General features: G+C 56.8%; 1 protein-coding gene across 2 annotated transcripts in view; it reads left to right on the top strand.

Annotated features, from left to right (window-relative positions):
- NAV1 (neuron navigator 1) overlaps nucleotides 1-24,291 on the top strand; it is a 61,597-nt gene that overhangs the window by 770 nt on the left and 36,536 nt on the right. For both annotated transcript variants that reach the window (XM_036398278.2, XM_054517271.1), the window contains exons 2-3: nucleotides 205-305; nucleotides 2,417-3,133. In XM_036398278.2, coding sequence (XP_036254171.1) covers nucleotides 205-305; nucleotides 2,417-3,133 — 818 coding nt within the window. The remainder of the gene's footprint in view (nucleotides 1-204; nucleotides 306-2,416; nucleotides 3,134-24,291) is intronic.

Below are 24,291 nucleotides of genomic sequence, written 5' to 3'. Positions count from 1 at the left end.
CTGGGGCTCCTAAGTCACACATGGGAGCTTGATGTGGGGCAGGGGATGGACTCATTGGGGAATAGGGTGCCCTGGGATGCCTTGCCATGAGACCAGTGTTCCCACACCATGGCAGAGCCATCCCAGACCATGGGAGGTTCTCATCTCCTGGGGGTCCCCAGCCAGTTGTCCCTGATTACCCACCCTTGCCCCCTCTGCCCACAGGCTGCAGGAGGACCAGGAACATGAGAGGGCCATGTCCCCGGGTGATGAGAGCTCCCGTCCTGAGAAGGGATCTGACCCTGACCCCAAGCCCAGAGGCCTGAGTGAGTCCAGAGGGGTTGGTCAGCAGTGGGGGTGTCCTGCTGGGGGGCTGCTGTGACAGGGCCAGGGGACAGAGGCCTGTGCTGAAATGGGAGCCAGAGCTAGAGGGCAGTGGGGTATGGGGGAGCCCTCACACTGGACATGCCCCAACTCCCCTGGGAAAGGCTCATCTCATCAGGTGACCTCCGTGGCCAAATCCCTACACTGTGAGAAGCACAGGGGACTGACCCCTCCGGGGACGGTGCCAGGACTTCACCCCTGCTGGCTCCTTTCCCTCCCCAGTTTCCCCGGCGAGCTCCAGGAATGGGTCATTGGAATGGCGTGGAGGGACCGCCGGCTGCCCACACCCACCACCGGGTCACCCCCTTTCTCGAGGGCTGAATACCAGCTCCCTGCTGCAATGCTGAGGCCATCCCAGTCCCTCTGGAGCTTCCATTGAAGGGAGATTTTGGGGAGGCGGATCCAGGGAGGATGCTGGGGCGGCGGTTGCCAGGGCAGCGGCAGCGGAGGATGGCGGGATGCTCCAGAGATGTGCAGAGAAGGGGAAAAAGAGAACCGGGAGCTTCACCGGGTGATTTGAAGGGACAGAAGTCGGTCAGATCCACGGTGGCTCCTGGCAGAGCCCGACTCTGACCTGGGGTCTCAGCACCTCAGTCAGAGAATAATCAGTGCTGAACCCCGATTTGGAAAGTGCTGAAGCCAGCGGGAAGCGGGAGGGTATTCCAGGAGGAAGCAGGAGGGAGCGAGCGGGGCTGGCATGCGCTCAGCACAGCTGCCCTGCTCCTTGGGGACCTTTTGGGACAAAGCCGAGCGGGTTCGGCCCCGGGGAAGGGGCCGGATCCTTTCCCTCCCTCCGTGCCTGCTCCAGCTTCCTCTGCCCGCGGCACCTCCCACGGCTCGGCTGGGCCCAGCCAGAGGGAACAGGAACGTTGGGAGAGCCCAAGAATCACCTCAGCAGCCCCAAAACGACACAACACCCGCAGATCTGCCCCCAAAACAGGCTCTGCACCCAGTCAACAGCCCTCCCCCGAACCCCGAGTGGCTTTGGGGTGCAGCCTGTGCACCCATCGTGCCCCAACAGCACCTCTTTGTGCAAATCACCCTTTTTTGGGGCACCCTTTACTGTCCCATCCGGGTGGAGTTATTTTGGGACTCTTCAGCACTACCACAGACTGAACCCGGGATCACCAGCCCGAGGGTGGGCTGGGGGGCTCGCACCACCCCCGCTGCTCCCGGCCTTATCTCGGCAGCAGTGATGGGGTCTAATGCAATATTTCCCGGCGGTTGCCATGGCAGCCCGCGTGAGGTCACCAAATAGACTTAATTCACCCCTCCCAAGGGACGGGTAATTAATGAAAAATGATGATAACCAGATCCCACTCCCCTCCTGCCCTCCCCCCCCCCGCCTTTAATTTCCTAGGAGCAGTGGAGAGGCCCTGCTGGGTTTGGGGGCCACAGTGTCCCTCACGGGATTCCTGAGGCCACCCTGGGCTCTTGCTGCATAATTTGGGGAGAAACGGGGATGTTTTGGCCCCCCTGGGAATGGGTGCACAGTGTCTAGGTGGGTGTGGGGTCCATGGCGGGCGGGACAGGGGTGTGGGGGTCCCTTCAGCGCAGGGTGCTGGGGCGTGGGGCCCCCACGCTGGCATCATCCACCTCCCGCCCAGCCCCCAGCACGTCCCTGCCTGCGAGGGGCCGTGGTGGCGGGGGCCATGGCCGGTGCCCGCGCTCGCCCCTCACGCCGCCCCGAGCGCGCTCCCGGGGTCCCGCTCGCTCCCTCCGCCCCGAGCCCGCCGCGCGCGCCCCCGCCCGGCCCCGCCCCGCCGCGCGCGCCCCCTCCCCTCCCTGCCCCCCCGCGGGCGCGCGCCCCGCGCCCCGCCCCCTGCCCGCGCCAGAGGAGGGCGGGCCCTTTTTGTTCGCCCCTGACATTCCGCTGGTTCGCAGTGTCCTGCCGGCGGCGGAGCGGCGAGGTGGGGCTGTGCGCTCGCCCCCCTCTCCCCCCCACCCCAGCTCCCCGCCCGCGCTATCCCCTCCCCGCTCCGCCCCGGCCGGTGGGACGGGCGCTGACGGCGCCTCTCCCTCTGTCTCGCCCGGTGTGTCCTCGGTGCCGCAGCAACAGCAGCAGCGCCTGGCGGGTTAAATGGTTGCAGCGCGGGGATGCTGGGGAGCAACCTCAAGAGCCTTCCCGACGTGGAGCTGGGCGAGGAGGAGCGCGGCTTTCGGCGGGGCCCCGACGGCAGCACCGTGATGCCGAAGCGGGCGAAGGCGGCGGCGGCGGCGCCCGCGGGGCCGCGGGGCGCGGAGCTGCGCGTCTTCAAGGCGAGCAGCGCGGAGGGGCGGCTGCCGGCCGGCTCCAACCTGCGCAAGCAGAAGTCGCTCACCAACCTCGCCTTCCTCACCGACGCCGAGAAGAAGCGGCAGCTCTATGAGCCTCGCTGGAGCGACGACATGGCCAAGGCGGCAGCGCCGGGGGCGGCGGCGGCGGGGGGCGGCGGGCGCGGCGGCCCCCGCGGGCGGGACGCGCCCGCCATGTCGCGGAGCCTGTCCCGCTCGGAGCACTCGCTGCTGTCGCCGCGCCCCGCCGGCCCGGCCAAGCCGCCGCCCGCCGGGAAGCCGAGCCGCATCCCCCGCGGGCCCTACGCCGAGGTGAAGCCCCTCAGCAAGGCCCCCGAGGCGGGCGGCGGCGGCAAGTGCGACGACGAGTTGCTGGGCGGCAAGGGGCCGGCGGTGGCGGCGGGCACTGAGGAGAAGCCGTACCTGAAGGTGGATCCCGAGCTGGTGGTGACGGTGCTGGGCGACCTGGAGCAGCTGCTCTTCAGCCAGATGCTGGGTGAGTGCGGCCGGCGCGACCGCGGGCTCGACGTCGAGATGGGAATGGCCAGAGGTGGCAGCTGGAGGCAGCTGGGCTCCTGACACTCCGTGAGGACCCACTGAGGGCGACCTCAGGGTCTTGAAGTGAAGGGTGACTGAGGGGAAAGGAGTCATCAGCCTCGGTGTCCCCAGTCACTTAGAATCACAGAATGGTTTGGGTTGGAAGAGACATCCTGTTCCACTCCCTGCCATGGGCAAGGACACCCTCCACTAGCCCTGGTTGTTCCTAGCCCTGTCCAGCCTGGCCCTGGCCACTGCCAGGGATGGGGCAGCCACAGCTTTTCTGGGGACCCTGTGCCAGAGCCTTCCCACCCTCACAGGGAGAATTTCTTCCCAATATCCCATTTACCCCTGCCCTCTGTCAGTGGAAAGCCATTCCCCCTTGTCCTAAAGTCCCACTCCAGCTCTCCTGGAGCCTCTTTGGGCACTGAAAGAGGCTTTAAGGTCTCCCCAGAGCTTTCTCCAGGCTGAACATCCCCAGGTCTCCCAGCCTGTCTTGAGAGCAGAGGGGCTCCAGCCCTCAGTGCATCTCCAAGGCATGCTTGAGGGAAGGTACTGTCAGCTGCCTCTTGCCTTGGAGGAAAGGCAGTTCCTCCTCACAGGGAGCAGTGGCAGGTGGTGGTGGAGCCTGTCCTCCCCCACGTGTCTTGTCGGCCATCCCTTGTCTCAACACCCCCAAACACCATGGAGGCTGCACAGCCGGGTGCCACAGCTGCTCCCCACCATCAGCGTGGCTCGCCCTGGGGGTGACCTTGGGAAGCTGCTGGTGGAGGTGCTGTGTGAGGGGTTCATGCTGCTGCTCCATTTTGGGCAGACCCAGAGCTCCACTGAGGTCTGGGTCTCTGGCAGAGGAGGGTCTCCAAGGATGCTGCTGCAGGGTTTGCATGAGCTGATTTCAGGCTGTGGCTGCCTGAAACCTGCTTTTCTATCCCTGTGGGTTTGATCCCTGAGCTTGCTGTGTGCATTGTGTGCAGAGTGGGTTTCCATGAGAACAACGAGCACTGGCCCAGTGCTGGCTGTGCCCTGGACCTCGGGACCCAGTGCCCCCAGCGCTGGGTCTCAGTGCAGGTGAGCCCAGCCCTTGCCATTCTCTCGTGCTGCATGCTGATCTCTAGGAATTGTGGCTGCCTTGGCAGCCCTCTGTTTCCCACTGACACCCCATCTTCCTTGCATCCCACCCAGCAGTGCCTGGGGTTGGCTGGGCAATGACTGTGGGGGCTTGTGGCTCTGAAGAGCTGTGCTTGGTCTGGCAAACTGGCATGAGAAGGTGGCAAGGGAGCCGTGCACAGCCATCATGGTGCTCACGGTGCTCATGCTGGCTGGCTGCAAAGCCCTGGTGCTTGTTGGTGGTGGGGGAGCAGCAGTACAGACAGACAGGACTGATGTGTCCAGTCCCTTCAAGTTCCCTGCCTGGACCTCTTTTTAGGGGGCCGGGAGCTTCTCTGGTGCTTGAGCTGGCTTGAGATGCCTTGTCCTTGCTGTGTGATGAAGAGAAAGGGAAGAGATTTGCTGTGGCTGGGATCTGAGGGAGGGGGTTTGGAGAAGTGGAGCGAGCTGGAGGTGCTGGAGCCAGGCACCTGGAAAGCCACACTTGCAGAGTCCACTTCCCTGCATACCCCTGGCTGCTTCAGGAGCCTTTGGGGTGTCACAGCCCCAGCTCCAGCAGGGCTCTGGCACAGCCACTGTGCACCAGTGTGTGCTGGCACAGAGGCATGGAGCCTCCCAGAGCATTGCCCTTGGCCCCCAGCCGCGGGGGACAGCAGCAGTGCCCTCCTTGGCAGGGTCTGCCCTGATGCTGGGGCATCCCAGGGCTCACAAATGGAAGCCACAGAGTGAGCTCGAGGCCTGGGCAGGCAGACTGTGGGGATGAGCAGGGGGGTGCAGGAGGTCAGCCCGGCTGAGGGGGCTCAGGCTGCCCCGGTGGTCCCACAGCTGGGTGTACAGACATCCATCCTCAGGCCTAATGCTGTGGTAGCACCAGATGCCACGGGAGCAGGGCAGGATTGCAGGAGGATTTGTCACTTACGGGACTAACAGACTGCCACTCACTGATGTTGGGATGCCTGAGGGAATCTCAGTGTCCCCCTGTGATGCTCTGCTCTTAGGTGGGGGTTTCCTCAGCATCTCCAAGAGAAATCCTTGCGGGACTGGCCCACGTGGGAGTGACTCCCAGTTGCTGGTACTCTGGAGTACCAGAGATCCAAGAAGGATCTTGTGCACACTCTGAGGAAGATCATGGTTGTAGAAGTGCCCCCAGCAACTGATTTGGTTTCTGCGGTGTTGCCAAACTTCCACCTGCGTCAGTCAGGGCTGACTTTGACCTTGGGAGGTGTTGAACATCCTTTTGGACTGCACTTAGCATCTGAAACTTGGTCAGCTGGTCCGTGAGGCCCAAACTCTGCCAGATCTGTCCTCTGTGTATTGCCAATAATTTTCCAAGACATATGGACTGGCAGGCTTCCTGCAGGGGGGATCAAGGGCTGTGTCCAGAGTTGGATGGGGAGAGTGTCTGGGGTGGACAGAACGGGAGCTTCACCCTGCTGAAACTCCCCTTCCATGGGGTTGTACTTCCCACATTCGTGGGAGTTGTGATGTTGAATCACACCTACTTCGCCAAGCCAGCCATGACCTGGCACATCCATGACAGCCTGTGTGGTGGGGATGCCACCAGGAGCCTGGGATGATGAGAGGAGGGAGCTGTGTGACAGTGGTGCTGGCACAACCACAACTCGAGGTTGTGTAGACACACGCTGAGCCTCCAGACCCCTTTGCTTGCGATCCAGGCAGATGAAGTCTTCCCCAATGGTGATGGTACCTTCCATAACCTGGCTTCCCCAGGAAAAGGTGGTTCCTGTGGTGGAGATGGACCCAGAAGGAATGGGATCCCAGGAGAGCTGGATTCAGGAGAGTGGGCTTCACACCCTGCTAGGGTTGGTGAGGAGCACCAGGAGAGGGGCTTTCTCCTGGTTGCTACAGGAGATGCTCAGGAGGGAGGGAAGGAAAGTCTTTGCTGTTTTCATCAGTCCCTTTGGCAAACAGAACATCAGCCTGAGCTGTTTGGCAATGTCTGCTGAAGGACACCCTATCCAGAGTGGCATGGAAAGAGCCACAAGCTTGGTTTGTGCTGGGAAGAGAGAGGAAATTGCGGGGACTTCCAGCCTCTGCAGATATGGTTGTCCTTGAACTGCTGACCTGTGTTGTGAAGCCCGTGCAACTTCTGAGCTCCTGGCGCTGCCAGCCACAGTGGCTTCCAGAGACCTTGTGTGTTCAGTCTCCACACCTGAATTCTCATCTCTACCTCACGCTTCTCCTGCCAGAAGCATTCCCAAGCCTCTTGGTCAAAAATAGTTTATTCAGTCATGGCCAAATGTTACCTCTCATTCGGTCACTGCTGCTGCCTCATCCGTTTGATGCCACTGAAGCCTTTGTAGCTGAACCACGTTTAAAGAGCAGCCTGCGCAAGCCAGGAGAGGTCACGGGCACGCAGCAACCACATGTGCTTTGTGGAGGCTATTTCCATCATCCAAATTATACGTTTTGCATCAACCAAAGGCTGAGGCTTCTCATCAAAACTGCCTGGCAGCTGGGGCTTCTAATTACGCCAGTGCCCAACCACAGGATGAAGGGGACGGAGGGCACATGGCCAGCGTGGTGGAAGAGCTGGCTGTGCAGAGCTCACCCTGCTCGTGTCCACGTGTGATGGACAGGGCTGATCAGGTGCAGGGGCTTTTTTGTGCAGGCTGTGCCTGTGGTGCCCGGTGTGATGGTTGCACTTACCTAGAGCTCCCCAGGGCACCTCCGAGATGCTGCAGCTGCTTTCTGCAGCCATTTCCTTGTCCATCTCTTGCTGGATGTGGTGCCTCTTAAGTGGCTGCTAATTCGCATCAACAAATAAGTGGTCAGTGTTGCGTGGGTCAGAACCCAGGTGGACACACATGAGGTCCCAGTGGAGATGGTATTCCCTGAAATGCTCTCTGCAGGAGTCTGCAGCCCTGCCAAACTCTTCAGTTGCAGCTATAACCCATCTGAGTCCTGCAGCCCTCGAGTGGGCCGTGCTGCCCTTCCCCAGCAGGGATGTGCTTGCTGGGCAGTACATAGCTGTGGGGAGTTGGTAGCCTTGTGGTGCCAACACGCAGGCAGGACAGAGCCCGCTGTGCTCAGGCTGGTGCTGGGTGGGCACTGGGTGCCAGCAGCCCCTCAGTGGTGGGGAGGAGAGCCAAGGGCTGGAATGGGCAGATGGGCTCCATGACAGGCGGGAGCTGCGTGTTGCATCTGACTCTGGCTTAAAAAGTGAACCACAGTGCAGAGAGGACTGGCATCCATGCAAGGACATTCCTGACCCTGGTGGAGATGGGAGCCAAGTTACTCCTATTTGATTGCCATCCTTGCTGGGAAACACATGGGATGGGATCAAAGAAGCACTTCTGCCCCATGGCATTCCTCCCTCTGCCCCACATTGTTCCTACTGGTTTAATTAAGCACTAATGTGCCTGTGGCAGCACTGGGCAGCAGTAGCCAGGCTCCCTGGCAGGAGACCATGAGGAGGTCAGAGACCAAGTAGCTCTTCACAGTGATGAGAGCGGGTTATTGCCTCGTAAAGTGCTGTGGCTGTCCTGATACCACTAATGATATTCCTCTCTTAAGGTCCGTGTGACAGCATCTGTGTGACGAGGTCATTGGGATGGGGATTTATTTCCCTTTGCCCACAGAGCTGGACTCCTGCCTTTGGGGTAATAGTGAGGAAAAAGGGGAGTGGTACACAGTTGTACTTCCAGCCTGCTCTCAGGAGCTCACTGCAAGTAGTAATGTCTGCTTTCTCCAGCTGAGATGGCTGCAGTGACTGGGAAGAAGATCTGGAAATGGGATCCAAGGGCCGCCCCAGAGCTTCTGCTGAAGCTGTTTGGGATGTGCTCTGTTCCCAGTGATTATGGCAGTGTGGAAAAAGGGCTGAGAAAAAAATAAATCCAGATTTGTCTTTCAAAATTTCCTGTGGAAAGGTAGCAGAGCAAACACTTGAAAACAAACATATTTGTGGATGCACTACTGAAATAAAGTTCTCCCCAAAGAGCCTGAAAATCCCTGATCAAATGGGGCTTTCGCAGTGACTGCCTATATCTCTCCCCCAAATCCAACATGTCTAAAAAGAAAAAAAGCAAATGAATAGAAAATTGTGGAAATTTTGGAAGTGCTATTTGGGATCTGCTGATGGGATGTGACCCCAGTGGGACCTGGGTGATGCCTCCTCAAGGCTTTACAATCCCATGGGTGTGACTGCTGAGTGCTGCTGGGATGGACCCATGGCTCCTGCCTGGTCCTGGTGCCTCTTGAGCAGCTTGCTTCCTTGTGGGTGGTACTTGGAGAATCATGGGCAGTTTTGGGTCCTTCTGGAGACCGTCTTCCACATGCCCCTGTTCCCAGTTTTGTGTATTTGGCTGCTCATGCTGTGGCATGTATCTCTGTGCCCACAGCACTCCCTTGTCACAAGTCCCCCCACCATCAATGTCCATTTAGCTTCCCAGCTCTTTGTCTTCCTGTGCAGCTTCCCATGGTGGCAGAAAACAATGTCCCTGGTCCCTTCTACCTGCAGACCCCCTACCCACTCTCACTTGAGCATCTGAGTACAGCCCTTGGCTTATGCTTGTGCCCATTGCGTAGGGGAGGATTTGTTCCAGCTCAGCACAGAATCAGAGCCTGCACCCTCTGGGGTGTGTAAGCTGTGAGTGATGCCAGTGCCAGCCTGTTTGCCATGGCCAGCATGTGCCTCCTGGCTTCCCTGGCTCAGCTGTGGGTGTGACAGGGCGGTTTGCTGTAGGGCTGCAGTCTCGGGATCAAGACTGCCTGGCTGTGTGCTGTCAGGTGGACCCACTGGCACATCCCCTGAATCAGTCACTTGTCTGGTCCAGAGTGTCTTTTGTGGCACTGTGCTTGTGGCTTTTGGTGCCCTGCATGCACAGTCACTGTCCTGCACACAATGTGCATGTGTGGTGTTTCTAGTACTGGTGACCTGGGCAGTGTCCTGGGCTCTGTGTGTGTGGTGTTCCTGGTACCAGTGACAGTGGTGTCCTGGGCTGTTTCAGTGACAGCTGTGCAGTGAGCTCTGGGTGTGTGATGTTCCTGGTACCTGTGACAGCGGTGTCCCATGGCCATGTGTGTGGTATTCCTGATACCAGTGACAGTGATGTGATGTCCTGGGCTCTGTGTGTGCAGTGTTCCTGGTACTGGTGGCAATGGTGAAGCTGCTGAGCCTGGATCAGCTCCCTGGGTGGAGTGGGGATGGCTGCATCCCTCTGAGTCCTTGTCCTCTCCAGGCTTCACACCTTGGCTGTGTCTCCTGCAGAGCTGTGGGGACACAGGGGATCAGATAATGGTGCCGTTCTGCCATATCCCCCACCCTGCAAAGTCACGTCCTCCTCCAGACACACGAAGCAGCTCTCCCGGGGGAGCCAGGGAAGGGGTTGCCAGTTCTCTGGCTGGAAAGCAGTGAGCTTGGGAGGGTAGAGGATGTGTGAGGCTCACAGCTCGGCTGGGAGGCTCAGTGTTGCCTCGTGGTGGGGTGGAGGGGCAAAAGGGAGAGTAGGGCTTGCCCAGGCTGCTGCATTGCAGCTCGGAGCATGGAGCTGAGCAGGAGGGGAGCTGGGAAGGCAGGGATGCTGCAGCCGTGAAGCTGGGAAGTCAGGGGATGCTGCATTGCAGAGCTGAGATTAGAAGCTGTGCAAATGGAGATGTGCTTGTGTCAGGGTGGGTGTGACACTGAGGTGCCCAGTGCCCACTGATTTGCTGGTCCTTCCTCTAATCCAGTTCTTCCACATTTTGTTTCGTGCCAGCATTTCTCTCATTCCTTGTGCTGGTATTTGTCTTGTTCAATTGAGGGCATAATGTATTTTTTATTACTTCAGGAGGAGGACTGAGATTCATCTCCCACTGAAGGACCTGCTGGAATCCACATAGGGAAGCTGAGCAGAAGCTCAGCACGTTTGGTCAGGACATTTTCCTCACTCCTGGGAGTAGCCATGGATCAGGGGAGGTGGCTCCAGAGCCTTGTGGCCCTGGCACAGCATGGCATGTGAGCTCCCTGGAGGGGGGACCTGAGCAGACCTTGGGCACACATGTGCTCCCGTGCTGCCCAGTGAAATGCAGATGTGTCCTGCAGCTGGACATGTGCCTCCACCTCTGTGAACATGTGAGCATGCCAGCGCATTGGGAGCACAGGATTTTCCACCTGGCATAGGTATCAGTGATTCTTAATCACTCCACATTGCTCTGGTGTTGTGTCAGCCTTGTCTCTCTTCTTAGCGGTCCTGCTCATCCAGAGGTGGGCACTTTGCAGTCCTCCTCTGTACCTGTGAGGGTCTGGCCTCAAGCATCGCCCTGTGAAATTACAGAAAGATTTTATGGCAAATCCAGAAATTAGTGTCTGAAGATGTAAAGGTAGGGCTGCTCTGCCTTCCCCTCAGGCTGGATCCTGCCCAGTGGGTAGGGAGGGGATGGTGAGCTGGCTAGGAGGGACCCAGGAGGCGCCTTTCAATGGGGAACTGAAATTGAGGGTTTGAGCTGCACTCTCGAAGCCGCGGTTCCCCGGCAGGTTGGGAGCCTGACTCGCAGCCACAGGTGACGCAGCGGGAGCGCCGGGCGCTGTGCCAGCTCGTTGGCTCACCCACCGCTCGGCTGGCTTCGGCTCTGGGATCACAACCTCTCTTGCTTGGTGAGCTGGAAGGATGGCATGAGATCCTTGTTGAAGCTGCTGGAGGTTCTGGTTGTTTTCATGTAACCCAGAAAAACGGGCAGAGCTGTGCTGTGGGTGCTGCAGCCTGTGCTGTGTGAGCTGGAGGGGAAATGATAGAACCATAGGATGGTCTGGGTTAAACCATTAGAGATCATCTTGTTCCAATCACTGCCACGGGCCAGGACACCTTCTACTAGCCCACGGTTGCTCTAAGTCCCATCGAACGTGACCTTGAACATTTCCAAGGATGGGGCAGCCACAGCTTCTCTGGGCAACCTGTGGCAGGGCCTCACCACCCTCACAGGGCCTCCTAATCTCTAGTCCATCTCTAGTCTCCATTCAATATAAAACTGTTCCCCCTAACTGCAGCATGGCAGATGGGTAGTACCATACCTTTAGCATTGGAGAAATGTAGAACCACCTTCCTTTCTCATACCAGCCCTGCTGGCTCCCAGCCTGCATGCTTGGTGTCTGGAGAAGCTGCATATCCCACCTCTCTTCATCTTATGCAAGGTTGTGTCATCAAGAGTGACAAAGCTGGCAGTGAGACCCTACAACCAGATAAGCTTTTTCAAGAGCACCCAGTCATGGCCAAACCTAGCCCTTACTGGTTCTGTTGGGAGCCCAGACTGCCTGAAGCTCACACCTCTGCTTTGTCATGGGCCTCAAGCGTCCCTGGCACTGGCACTGCCCCAGCCTGGCACTCCCAATTCCACGAGCTGGCTTGAGGCACGTTCTGAGCTGCGGCGCAGGTACAACTCTGTTGCTGGCTATTTATAGTGTGTGAGTTTCAGCACTGCTGTGCACTGAGAATAACTCACTGAGGAGACACTTCTCAAAATCACACGTCCGCCGCCCATGCGCAGCGTCATCGTCTCAGCTTCCCACATGTCAGCTTGGGGCTTGTCTTGGTCCTGTGCCAGCCTGGTTTGATACTAAAAGGGGTTTACCCTGGTGTTTTTTCTGGCCTGGAGATTCAGCTGGTTAATAATGGCAGGGTTTTCTTGTCAGGGCATCATCAGCTTTTGCAGGCATTGTGGTGAGGAGCAGTTTGGGCTCTGTAAAACCCACCTCACAGAGAGCAGCCCTTTCATAGCCCAGCATGTGAGATGCAGGCACTGGCAGGGAGGGATGTGCATGGGGAGTGCAGGAACCTGCTCTTCGGGCTGGAACCTGTGATGATGAAACCCATCAGCTGAATGAACCCCTCAGGCTGGAAGTGTTAGGCCTGCCGGGGTATTTCCAGTTCACTTTATCTCTGGCCTGGTGTTAAATTTCCAAGCTGATGCAAACAAGTGGAAGAGCAGATAGCGGCTAATTCACATTGATCCCTGCGATGCTGGAGCTCCCCGAGGTGAGCTGGGGCTGGCAGGAAATGTGCTGTGGGCCATTCGATGGGGCCAGCACGTCCCTCCCCGGCTGTTTCCCGGTGTGGTGCCGCAGGGGACACGTGTTCAGCCTCGTGGATGCTTGCTCCCACATCCCGAGGTTTCTCCCAGCTTTGGTGGTTCAGAGGCCTGAGGCAGCATTGCCAGGGTGGGTACAAAGTCATGGGCTAACCTGGCAGTGGTGAAATCAGGTAAGGCAGGGTTGTTTTGGCAGGCTCCAAGGTGGGAGCACTGCTTTGTGGGAGGGGAGACAACAAAGTTCCCTTCATCTTAAAAGCAGGAGGAAAGGCATTTGACAGATTCTGGCTGGAAAATGGGACGGTCCAGCCCTGCCAGGGCAGGGCCAACATGGACCCAAGCATGCTGAGGCCACCATTGGCACAGGACCCCTGCCACCCAGCTGTGGCCTTTCACAGCCATCTTGCCTCCAGACCTTCACTGCACCAAGGGAGTGAAGAGGAGATGGCTCCAAACCCCCAACAGGCAGTACAGAAGCAAGGGAAATAATGAAGTTCAGCTTCCTCCCATCTCAGCAGGGAGGACAGACAGATGATGTCCTGCAAACTTCTGCTGCCGTGAGCCCAGAGGAGCGTGTGCTGAATCCTGAGGAGCTGGACTCACACTGCAGCTGAACTGTGCAGGGCTTGAGGTTTGTGCCGACTAAAGGATGGGAGGAAATTGAGTCTGGCTCTGTTTGGCATGGTGCTTTCTGTCCTGCTGGATCAGGGCAGGGCTGCTGGAGGGAAACAGCTGTGGGGAGTCAATGGGGACAGCCCAGGGACTTTTCTCTGGGGCTGCCCCATCCCCTGGGCTTGGTGAAAGGTGGCTGCCCTGCACTCCTGCCTCTCCCAGACCTCAGATTCATTAAAAAATGTAACAAAACCTTCCAGGGAATTGGAGTCACCCTGTACAGGCTGTGCATTGCATGTCAGGGTGGACAGTGAAGAGAGGACCTGGGGGCAGAGGTACCTGTTGGCTCCTGGTGGTTTCTCTCCCAGATAATGTGTACATAGGCTCTGCAGGGTTAACGTGTGATTGCTGGCCAAGGGGAATTACCAGCATTTGCCTGACTCTGAGCAGGCCTGAGTCTTCTCTGCCTCGGGCTGTACATTGCCTGGAGCTCACAGCTCTTCAGTTTAAGGTCCTTTGGTAAATTCCATTTTGGTGTCTCATCCCGGGTTGTGTGAGGCTGGATTTATCACTGTCTGGACCTCCTGTCTCCTACTGTCAGTGGTTGAATGCATCAAAAGCTGACTGTATCCTGACCCTGTGAGGAGGAGCAGTGCCCAGGACCTACCCCAGGCCTCTTGCTCCTCAGCTCTGTCCCAGCAGTGCCATGGGCATGGCTGGGATAGGGCAGTGAGGGGCCCTGCCTTGCATGGTCCCTCACCTTTCTCCCCAGGGCTCTGCCCTGTACCCCAGCAGTTGCAGGGATTGTTGTAAGGCCAAAGCTGGTGTCCCTTCAACACTCCAGGCTGAGTACAGCAGCTGTTTGGGGGCTGATTCACCAGCAGACCGAGACCCTCCCTCCTTACAGGCTGGATCATCTGGAGGAGGGCAGACTCTCCAGCAGCAGCACCTCCAGCCATCTCATTTCCATTTCCCTGAGCCCTTTTAGCTGTGCTTTTGCTGTGCTGTGCCAAACAGCGTCCCAGGACTGCTGAAGCACTAATATCCATCATCTGGCCGCAGTCTGTAGAGCACTCAGAAATTTGGTGATATTTTCAGTGAAGTTTTCCAAGTTAAGCTTATTGGCTCATGGGCATCTGCTCCCAGATGGAGAACATGTGGCTGATTCCTGCAAGGGGAGGGGAATGGCCCCACTCATAAAGCAGCATGGGGGATAAGTGAGGGAATCTCATCCTGGAGCCTGGGAGATGCTTTCAGGACTGTGCAGAGTAGGGCCTGGAGGTTGGGCTTTTAAAGCTGCTCCTCTGAAAGCAGAATCTGCAGTGAGAGGTCACTCATCAGAAACTATGGTGGGGAAAGTTCAGTAACCTGGAGGCAGGATTTGATCTCAGCTCAGCTGCTGTTTGTACCCCTGGGCACTTCCCACCCTGTTCACTCTCAAAAATGAACAGCAGGTAACTGATACAGTCACTGTGCTAAAATTAAAATGGGTGAAACTCTGGGGGTTCCTGCAAACCTCCCTGCCTGGAACTGAGGAAGGAGCACTGGCTAAATGTAATGGCACACGAACCCTGAGCTCCAAATCAAAAGTAAATTTACAAGGCAGCTTTTCCTGCCTCACATTCCCAGGTGGAGCAGGGTAATGTGTTTCCAAGCCCAGCTGCTCTGTGCTGCAGCAGTGACCAGTAGAGCTCTCTTTGCTCTGCTCTCCATTTGTCCATTGCTGCCTTCCAGGGGCAGAGGTGCGGGTTTATTTTGTGGCTTAGATTCTCATTCCCTTTGTGGGAATAAAGCAAATTGTGTTTGGTTGACATTCTCTGTAACTTCAAAGTCAAATAAAATCTGGGTTGCCAGCTTCTTTTTGTGTTTCAGGAGATGCCTGTTTTCCATCCCAAACCTTCCATGTTTTGCAGCTCAATAGCACATCCCAGACAATGGCTTTAGAAATCAGACGCCTGCATTTTGGGCCCACAGTGCTGAGGCAATGCCAAGTGCTGCATGGGGTGCCAGAATTTGTGCACATGGGGAGAGAGAAGGAGGAGGACAAAAAACTTGCTCTGATGGGATGTTTCCACAGAGATCATGGTAATGATCTTCCATTTCCATATAGCTTTTCATCCTCTGGCAGAGTGTGCTCACTCGTAAGCCGATGCTGCACACATCCTGTGTGGAGAGTGCAGCAGCTGTCCTCAAAAATCATGTTGTAAGAGGGAAGCTCTGGAACAGCAAAGAGGGATCTGCCTAGGGTGAGAGTGACTGCAGGGATGCAGGAAGGGATATTAGGAAGAAATTCATTAGTATGAGTGTGGTCAGGCCCTTGCACAGGTTGCCCAGAGAAGCTGTGGCTGTGCCATCCCTAGAAGTGTTCAGGGTCAGGGTGGATGGGGCTTGGAGCAGCCTGGTTGGGTAGGAGGTGTTAGGTCGAGATGGACTTTAAGGTCCCTTCCAGCCTGAACTGTTCTGTGGTGATTCCGTGTCCCTGCACCACTGGCTAGGGGAGCACCCTTGCTGCTGTGCAAACACCATCTTAGTCCTTCCCCAAATCAGCATCCCCTGTGGGGTGTGCCTCACATCAGCCAGTGTCCAGCTCGGAGCTGTGCCATGGCCAGACATCAGCTGGCACTTGTCTTTGTGGAGTGAGAGCCCTTGTAAGGAGCAGGGAGCAGCAGTGGGGTATATGGTCAGTGCAGGCTGCATCCCACACCAACACCCAGGGTTCTCTTCCTGCCTTATCCATCCCTTTTTCCCCTGGTTGCCATGCTAGAGGAGCTGTTAGGCCATGGAGATCACAGAACTCTGAGGAGGGTCAGCAAGGCCACGTCTGCTGCCGGAGTGTGCAGGAGGTTGGTTAATATTCAATATTCCCTTGTCCTTCCAAGTGCCTCTTGTTTTCCAAGAGCAGGGAGGTGAGTCTGGAAGCTCTTCTTCTCCCCTGTGCTGAGATGGGTTTGCAAAAGCTACAGTTTCTTCTGCTTTTTTTTTTCCCCACCCTCTTTTCCTGCCCAGGCATTTTTCCCTGACCTGATGAATTTTTAAACAAAAACATGGTGAGGAGAGAACAGGAGAGAGGGGAGAAAACCCAGGAGAGGATATGAGGAAAAAACTCTGTTTTCCAAATCAGAGTGATTGCAAGTGGAAGTGAAAGTTTAGGTTATGTTTTTAATTTGAAAGTTCCAACTAATTTTAAGTCACTTTATCGACAGGAGAAAATACCTTTCCTAATACTCTTTTTAATAAACTCCTGTTTTACAAGTAGAAGTAGTAGTAGTTGGTTGAAAAATACCATGAAATTATGGAAGTAAAAGGCAGCTGCTGTGCTCTGTAATTCCCCCTGGCTGTGCTGGGGGTCGGTGCTCCCTGGAGGTGGGGGACTGAGGCTGGAGGAGTGGGCGAGACAGACCCCCCTGCAGATGCCTCTGGATGCTTGTCTGTCTGTTCATGGGGATTGCAGGGTTGATCACCCACACATGGTCACTTTACACAGGGCAGAATGTGGACAGGTGTGGTTCCTTGCCTGGTGGTGCAGGGCACTGAGCAGATGCAGGACGTTGGGTGCAACGGGTCAGAATTTGGTCCAAATGGGAGCCTTCCAGCTGAACTGGATGGTTAGTGCTGGAGAAGGTGGAAGAAGGCAAGAGGGAGCACAAGGATGGAGGGGAGAGGTGGAGATAGGAGGGGAGGTTGGCTCACTGAGCTAAGCATCACCAGGGAGCCCAAATCCCATCACCAGGAGAGCTTGTCCTGCTCCATAAGCCAAGCTCTGACCTGCGAAAGTTTGAATCACCGATGAAGTTGTGAGATATCATGGACATCTTTTTGTGCCATGCCTTGTCCCTCCAGAAATGTCCCTCCACTGTGTCCCACTGACACCAAGGCCAGGGCCCAGCACTGGGACCAGCCACTCTTGCTGCCTGTGTCAGGCTGGGCTGGTTTCTCACAACTTTCACCTTGGCAGGTAGATTGAGTGTTGTTGGAAAACCAGCTGGTTGCTGGAAATCCACTGCTGTCACACTGTGCAGAGCAGAGAGGGCTCCTTGCAGATCTCATTGTATTTCAGGCTGGGAAAGAAAAAGAAACACTTTGTGGTAATTTTTTCAATGACTTTCCAATTTTTTTTTTCTTGGTAAGCTGTCTGCAATCACTTACAGTGTTCCTGAAGGGATTAATTACTCACTGGAGCTCATTGTGCGTATTTCATATTCTGAACTGTTGGATGTGGTGTCTGCCTTGGATCGAGCGAGGGGTCACATGGCATTTCTTTTTCCATCCTTTTTCCCCTATTCTGTTCTATCTGTCAGGCTCCTGGTGTGAACACTCCCCATTGCTGCTGCGGTGGGTGCTCGGTCAGCGCGCCGCACGTGATCCTGATTTCCCTGCTCTGTGCTGCTTTTTCAAGGGAATGTAGCCAGAATAAGACAAATTGCTTCCTTGTTTGAGTGACTTTTGGCTGATGCTTTCCCCCCAAGCTGTAGTGTTGGCTCGGTTCTCTTGCAGCAGTTGTGGCTCTGGGCTGTGCATCGTCAGTGCTTGGACAGGCCCCCAGAGCAAATTTGGGGAGAAGAGCTCAAAGCACATTGCAGAGCTGCTTCCCACAGCGAAGAGGGCTTGTGCTGTGCAGGCAGCCATTGCATGGAGCTGAGATATTCTTAGAGAAGATAAATCCCAGCTGCAGTGCTGCCAGGGACCCCTCTGCAGCATCCTTGAAGCATGGCACTCCCAGGAGGTGCTGCCTGTGGGACGGTGTGTGCTGGCGCTTTGACAGCTCAGGGAATGGCATTGTCTCGAGCTTGGCTGGGAATCCCAGCTGTCCAAGTTGGGGCTGTAACTCCCTGTGGTCTCAGCACGCTTAAAGGGATCCTGCAGCCTGCAGGGGATGGAGCTTGTCCTTGTGTGGGGTCCAGAGGCTCATGGCTGCTCTCCCATTGTGCCCGGAGGCTCATGGCTGCTGTCATCACATGTCACTCAGCCCCTGGTGTTGGCAGGTGCATTGTGAGGGCAGCCACAGGAGCTGAACAGGGGAAAGTCCAGAGGCTACACTGAAGTCCCTCTGATTGGCACTGGTCACTGACTGGGAGCATTTTCCACCCTGTCCATCCCACGTACTGCCAGGCCCCCAGTAAAATTTGGAGTAGTAGGTGGAACAGCAGCTCTTTGCATAGAATAGTAGGGTGTGTCAGCATCCCTTCACTCACTAACACAGGTGGTGGAGGTAAAGCACACTTCCTCCGTGCCAGCCCCTAGCCCCTGGGTAAGGACCAAGTGGTGACTCCCACAAAGCTTTCTGGTCCCAAGCATGCCCTTCCCTCCTGTGGCACAAATAAATTTCCTGAAGGAGACAGGACCTTCCTTCTCTGCAAATCATCTTTAGTGGGAAAAGCACAACTGCTGCTCAAGAAAACCTTTCCCTGGTGGTGGGGACTCTCCGAGTGCGCTTTGAGAGAGGGAGCAGGTCTGGAAGCAGTTGGAGGATGGTGTGGGCCGGCACCAGGAGTGGGGAACCATCAGTGCTAAGAATAGACAGTTTATCTGCATCCCTCCCCCTGTGAAGGATGCTCGAGGCACTGTGCAGCAATTAACACAAGTTTGTAATAACACTGCTGGCAGATTGGCTGTGCAGCCTTTGGAGCTGGTGTCGAATTTGGCTGAGTATGGATGCGGGAGACTGCTGCTGCTGAGCTCCCCAGCACACACCCAGCATGTCCCTGGCACGGGGATGTGAGGCACTGTTGTGGGGCAGCAGGATGCAGTCCTGGGTGCTGGGTGTGGAGCCCCAGGATGGGGAGAGATGTGGGGCTGGTGCTGCTCCTGGCCCCAGTGGGGTAGGTACCTTTCCCAGGGAAGTTTGGAGGAGCAGGTAACAAGGCCAGCAGAGGTAATGGCAATGTTGGTGGGGAGGGGAGCAAGCTGAGGGCTGTGGCAGGGCATGATGCTCTGTACCCCCTGACTGCAGTGAGGGTGGCCCTGGGGAGCTGGCACATCGGGCAGGGGAGATCATCTGCACTGATCAGGATCACCCCATGCTCTCCACTCAGTTAGCAGGATGCCTCATCCTGCTTCTGGGCAGGGGGCATAGGAGACCTGGGGAGTGCAGGAGGTCATTGTCTTGCTGTAAGAGCCATGGCACCCAATCCTTCTGCCACTCACCATGCACAGCTCCATCTTTGGGAGGATATGGGGGGGTTTGCTTTGGGGTGAACATCACCTGGGCAGCTGATGCTGCAGACTGAAGGGACCCCGAAATCTGTGATATGCATGTTGGTCTGCAGCCCTGCCTGGGCTGCTATTGCAGATGCTGCCACGGTTTTCAGGGTGAGCCTTGCCCAGTGCCTGGTACAGCCCTGGGCACCCCAGCAGTGCTCACCCACCCCGCTGCCGGCAGTGCAGGTGCAGGGAGAGCCCGAGCCTTGCGGGATCCTGGGGATCGTATGTGTAGCAGACTTGTTTCCGGCTCCCTGCAGGCTGCTGCTTCTGGTGCCAGAGTGAATTTGGCACCTGGCCCTCCTGAGAGGCTGGGGAGGGGGAGAAGAAAGGCCAAGCCCTCCTCGCCGCAGGCAGGAGATTCAATTCTCCCTGGGTGTGCACAAAGACCGTTTATCTCCGGAGCAAAGCCCTGGTAACCACGGGGCAGAGCGTGAAGGGCTGATTAGGGGCTGTTCGAGGAGGGGTGCTGGGGTCGCGTGCAGGCACTTCCCTTCCCATTTCCAGGGCTTTCCATGGTAATGGCTCCTATTCTCCTCTGTTGTTAGGACGTCACTCACACGCAGCTCCAACGACATCTGTCAAAACACGTCTCCCTCTGTCCTTGGCGCTCCCAGGGAAGAGAGATCCGTTGGCCCCATAATGAGCCTGACATCAATTAATCATCAGCCTTAAAAATTAGCATCGTGGCAGTATATGTTGGAGCAAAACGATTCCCCAGATGGAAGCAAAAATAGCCTGTGTTATCTCCCTCCTCCCGCGGGATGTGGTAACAATAGATCTACTAACGAGCCTGGAACTCGTTAAGCTGGGTTTGCCCCCCGAGGTGCTCTGCGTCCTGCCCAGTCTCTTCTCTCGACGGGGCTATTGAGGGACCCTCTGGTGCAAGGGCTGATGACCTACCCTGGGGTCCGGCCCTGCTGTCAGCTGGACCCTCATGGTGCACATCCCCCAGGCTTTGCAGAGAGCCCAGGATGTGCTTGCAATGCTGAGCCCCTTCCTGAAGGTGAATGTTTGGAGGGGAGCAGCTGTTCCAGGATCTCCCTCTTCTGGAGTGAAGGATGCTCATCCCTGCTGGGCTGAGGTGGGGGTTCAGCTGGTGCCTCAAGGACGTGTCCCACGCTGGGAGAGCAGTCCCTTGTCCCTCTCCAGAGTGAGAGCTCTGAGGACTGCTGATGCTCACAGCTTAGTGAGTGCCAGCTCTGATATTCAGGAGCTTGGCAGTGGGCTGGAGGTTTCCAGAGATGCCCTCTCTGGGGAGCGGCTGGGGCACCTTCTCTGAGGCTCACAATGAGCTGCACTTTGTGCCTGTGCCATGCTGGGATTTTCCATGCTTGGAGCTGCTCTTCCTTGCATCCAGGCGAGCTGTAGCCCCAGAGAGCAGCTCTGCTGCCTGTAGCTGCCTGCCACTCTGGTTGCCCACCCCAGGTGCCTGGGAGATGAAGAGCCCCCATCACCAGCTGTGTTTTGGGTCCATTTAAGTGTTTCTGATCTTTCAGTGTGGAGCAGCTCCACAGGCTGCCAGGGAAGCTGGGGAAGACATTTTGCATTCTTGCTGGAGACACATGAGGACTCTGGCTGATCTGGTGATGGACAGACAGACCAAGTGTCTACCAGAGCCCAGCTGAGGCCGGGGAGAATTATGTTTGCAACGCATTGCTCTGCACAAAGCTCTCAGTCACAAGGCAAGGGGGACAAAAGGCTCCCTGTTCGCTCTGTCCCAGTGGGTGCAATTCCAACAGTTAAAAAGCAAATGTGAGTTGTTTGTCTCTGTGAATATAAAGCTTCCCCAAGCATGGCCGTATTCTGGCTGGGAATGGGAAATTTGGCTCTGCTAATGACTGTTCTACAAAACAGAGCCAACTCGAGCTAAGAGCTGCCCAGTCAGGCCCTTCTCCGCTGGCCCTGGTGCAGGGATGGGGAGGGCAGAGCCTCTGGGGCCTGATAAATGCCCTTTCAGCCAGACCTGGGCACCTGAGGGATGAGTGTGGGGACCTTGGCCTCTTGTACACAGGAGTGACTGCTACCCATGGGCACCCTGCCAGTGCCTGGAGCCTTCTCCTGTGCCCAAGGGATTCATTATCATTGACAACAGGGAGCCCCAGGCAGGGGGACATCAGATCTACTCATTTGGGGCATCTGACTGAGAGTCCAAGGGCTACTGTCACAGGGGCCTGGGGTGAGGGTGGGTCTGGGAGGAATGACTGAATCATGTGCTGCACCTGGGCTTGGGGTGTGGCCGCATCCCCACCATCTCCATGGATGATCCCCAGCAGTGATGGGGCTGTTGGGATGGCTTTGGTGCTGATGAGGAGCATACCCTGTGTCTGCCTGCATGGGGCTGCCCTGGGGGCCTGTGGTGCTTGTCCCCCATGTCCATGATTGTGCTGAGCACAGCCCGTGGGCGTCTCCTCCTCCCTAGCTGCTCCTGCATTTCCCCATTCTCCCCTTGGCTCTTCGGGTCACAGGGCCTTTGGAGAAGGGCTGCACAGGGTGAGGGAGGGTCCTTATGGGGTTAGGACATGGCTGTCACCTGCACAGGCCATGTGCCCTCCATTTCCTGCAGGGAACCCAGATTGGTCCTTGATTCTCTGTAAGCAGTGGGTGCAGGATTCCCCATGCACCCACATCCCCCCTCCTCCACCAGGCAAAGCTTGGAGCGAGAGCTGGCGACGTCCCCAGATGCAGGGCACATCTGGAGGGCACCAAAGCAGTTAAGTGAAGGGCTGATTTGTGCTATAGAAACCCGCAGTTCCTTCCTTTGATCCTCTGAATCAGCCCATTGCCTTCCTCATATAAAGCCCCATTTATCTCTGCTCTTCCCAGTAAGTTTGAAGGCGGTCTCGGCTCGTGGCTCCTCAGCAGCAGCGAGGAGCCCGGCTTTCTCTTCCGCTGAAGCAGAATCAGGTGAAATCTCTATGGCAACTGGCAGATGACAGGGAGTCTTGTTGCCTTGGAAATGAGGCAAGGCAAAAAAAAAAACCCACCCAAAAAGAGCCATCTGGAATTTTGAATTTCCACAATGTCCAACCTGCGTCTGGTGATGTGTGGGGAGTGTGAACCCGCTGCTGCCGGCTGTTCCGGGGCCTGACTGTGCTGTTCTGCCTCACCCTGGGGAATAAGGGCTTTTTTCCGTTTCTTCCCCACTTTTTGGCTTTTTTTGCTCAGGGTCTGCAGCATTGCCCTGACCATCTGCTGGTGGCTGTGGGAAAGGTGTTGTGATGGGGATGCTGAAACCAGGCTGGACACAGCTGTGCTGTGTTGGGGACCAGCAGGGCACTAGCACACCTTGGTAATGCAGAACTGTGAGGAGAATGGCAGGCTCCAGGGCAAACTGAGGCATGGAGTGCTGTGTGACCAGTCTGACCCTCCTCTGTCAGCTTAGCACAAATCCCAGGTGCAGTGACCACTGGTGACACTGTCTCCGTGTTCCCAAAGCCTTGGGGCTGTCAGCAGGGAGTTAGTGTCATCGTGTGTGACTGCTGCTGTGTGTGCCACTGGCCAGAGGCTCGGGGCATCCCTTGGAGCGTGGATTTGGCCTGTTAACCTACCATCCCCCTCCTTCCCAAGCTGCACAAGTGTTTGCATGGATTATTTTGGAGACCTGTGGTGCTGGGGACAGGGGTGTTGGGATGCTCCCGGCTCCTCTGATGCTCTCAGGAGCAGCTTTGGAGGCAGGTCTGACTCTGGGGTGAGTAGTGCAGAAGCAGAATCTGTCCCAAAACATGGGACTTTGGCTCCCCCAGCTCATCAGCACAGAGGAGCACAGAGGTGAAATGCCTGGACATGGAGCAGCTAGAGGCTCTGGATCTGGAAAAGGAACTGTGGTTTGGATGTGCAGGTGGGGTGGTTTGGGGCCAAGCGCAGCATCCATTGAAAGAATAACCCACAAATGGGCTGGAGGCCCAGTCTGGATCTCTCCAGTGGATTCACTTGGAAACTTGTGTATGGGAGAGACCCAATTAAGTAGATTTATGGCTGCTCTAGCCTGAGAAAGTCTGAATCCCTTTTAAAAGCTTGGCTCACTGGAGCCAGACGGGGTCCAGGCTCCAGGTCTCTCAGCCCTGCCCTTGTTATGAGCAGTGATTCTCAAGGCTTAGCAGCCACGATCGCCCCTAAAGTGCTGATTCGGCTCAAGTCCCAGCCTGTCATTGCTGCACAGCTGCTTATTGTCTGCTCTCACCTGCCAGCAGGGAGGTGGTGGCCCCCTCCCACAGTGTGGGGCTGCCCCTGCCTGTGCTGGTGGCAGTGGTGGGGATGGTGGTGGTGATGATGTCTGCAGTGGTGGGGATGTTGGCAGTGATGGGATGGTGGTGGTGATGATTGTTGAGATGATGACTACAGAAGTGGGGTGCAATGATAGTCAGTGAGTGCAGGTAGGGAATTTGCTTCCTCCCCCTCTGCAGCCACGGTTGGAGCCTCCTGCAGAGCCATGTCAGGGTGGCTCTGACATGGCTCTGCAGGAGGCTCCAACGGTGCCCTTTGAAGAAGGGTCCAGCAACATGTGAGACGTGGGGTGGCTGTGCCAAACCAGAGCCCTGTCACCTCTCTGGCTCTGGCTCCACAGGAGCTGGTGCTTCCTGGGGGACTTGGGCTCTGCAGGACACATGCTACCCCCACAGTGCTGCCTGCTGTAACCCCATTGTCTCCCCCAAGACTTGCTGCTGGCCTCTCTTCTCTCGGTCAAGGGCAAGTGCAGAACGTGCTGGGCTGTGTCCAGCCTCCTCCCACAGCCTTGCAGGGCTACGTGCAGAGCAGCACCATGTGCAGAGGTCAGCCTGCCTTGGTGGAGTCACAGGTGGGGACCTCAGGTATCTGTAGCTTCCCCTGCACATCACCATCGCTGATGGCAGGAGGCTGTGCTTCCATGCCCATGGGGAATAGCACCTCCAACTCCACCAGCTGAGGGGCTGCTGCTGTCTTTCAGGGAATGGTGGCCAGGCTTTCCCCATCCATCTGCCTGGGGGCAGCAGAACACCAGTCAGATGTCTAGGTACCCCAGTACCCCATTACCAGGGTGCTGGGTGGCCCTGTCCTTGCCCATCAGGGATCAGGACCCTCTCCTGACACTGCTGCAGAGGATGCAGGGCTGGCAGCCAGCTCTCTGCTCACACCAATGAAAATAATAAAACCAGGAGTGCTAATGTACCTGCTGCCTTCTGGGTGGGGCAGCAGGTT

Source organism: Molothrus ater, chromosome 25 (genome assembly GCF_012460135.2).
Source record: "Molothrus ater isolate BHLD 08-10-18 breed brown headed cowbird chromosome 25, BPBGC_Mater_1.1, whole genome shotgun sequence".
In the NCBI taxonomy this organism is placed as follows: Eukaryota; Metazoa; Chordata; class Aves; order Passeriformes; family Icteridae; genus Molothrus; species Molothrus ater.
This window is presented reverse-complemented; position numbering and strand designations above follow the sequence as displayed.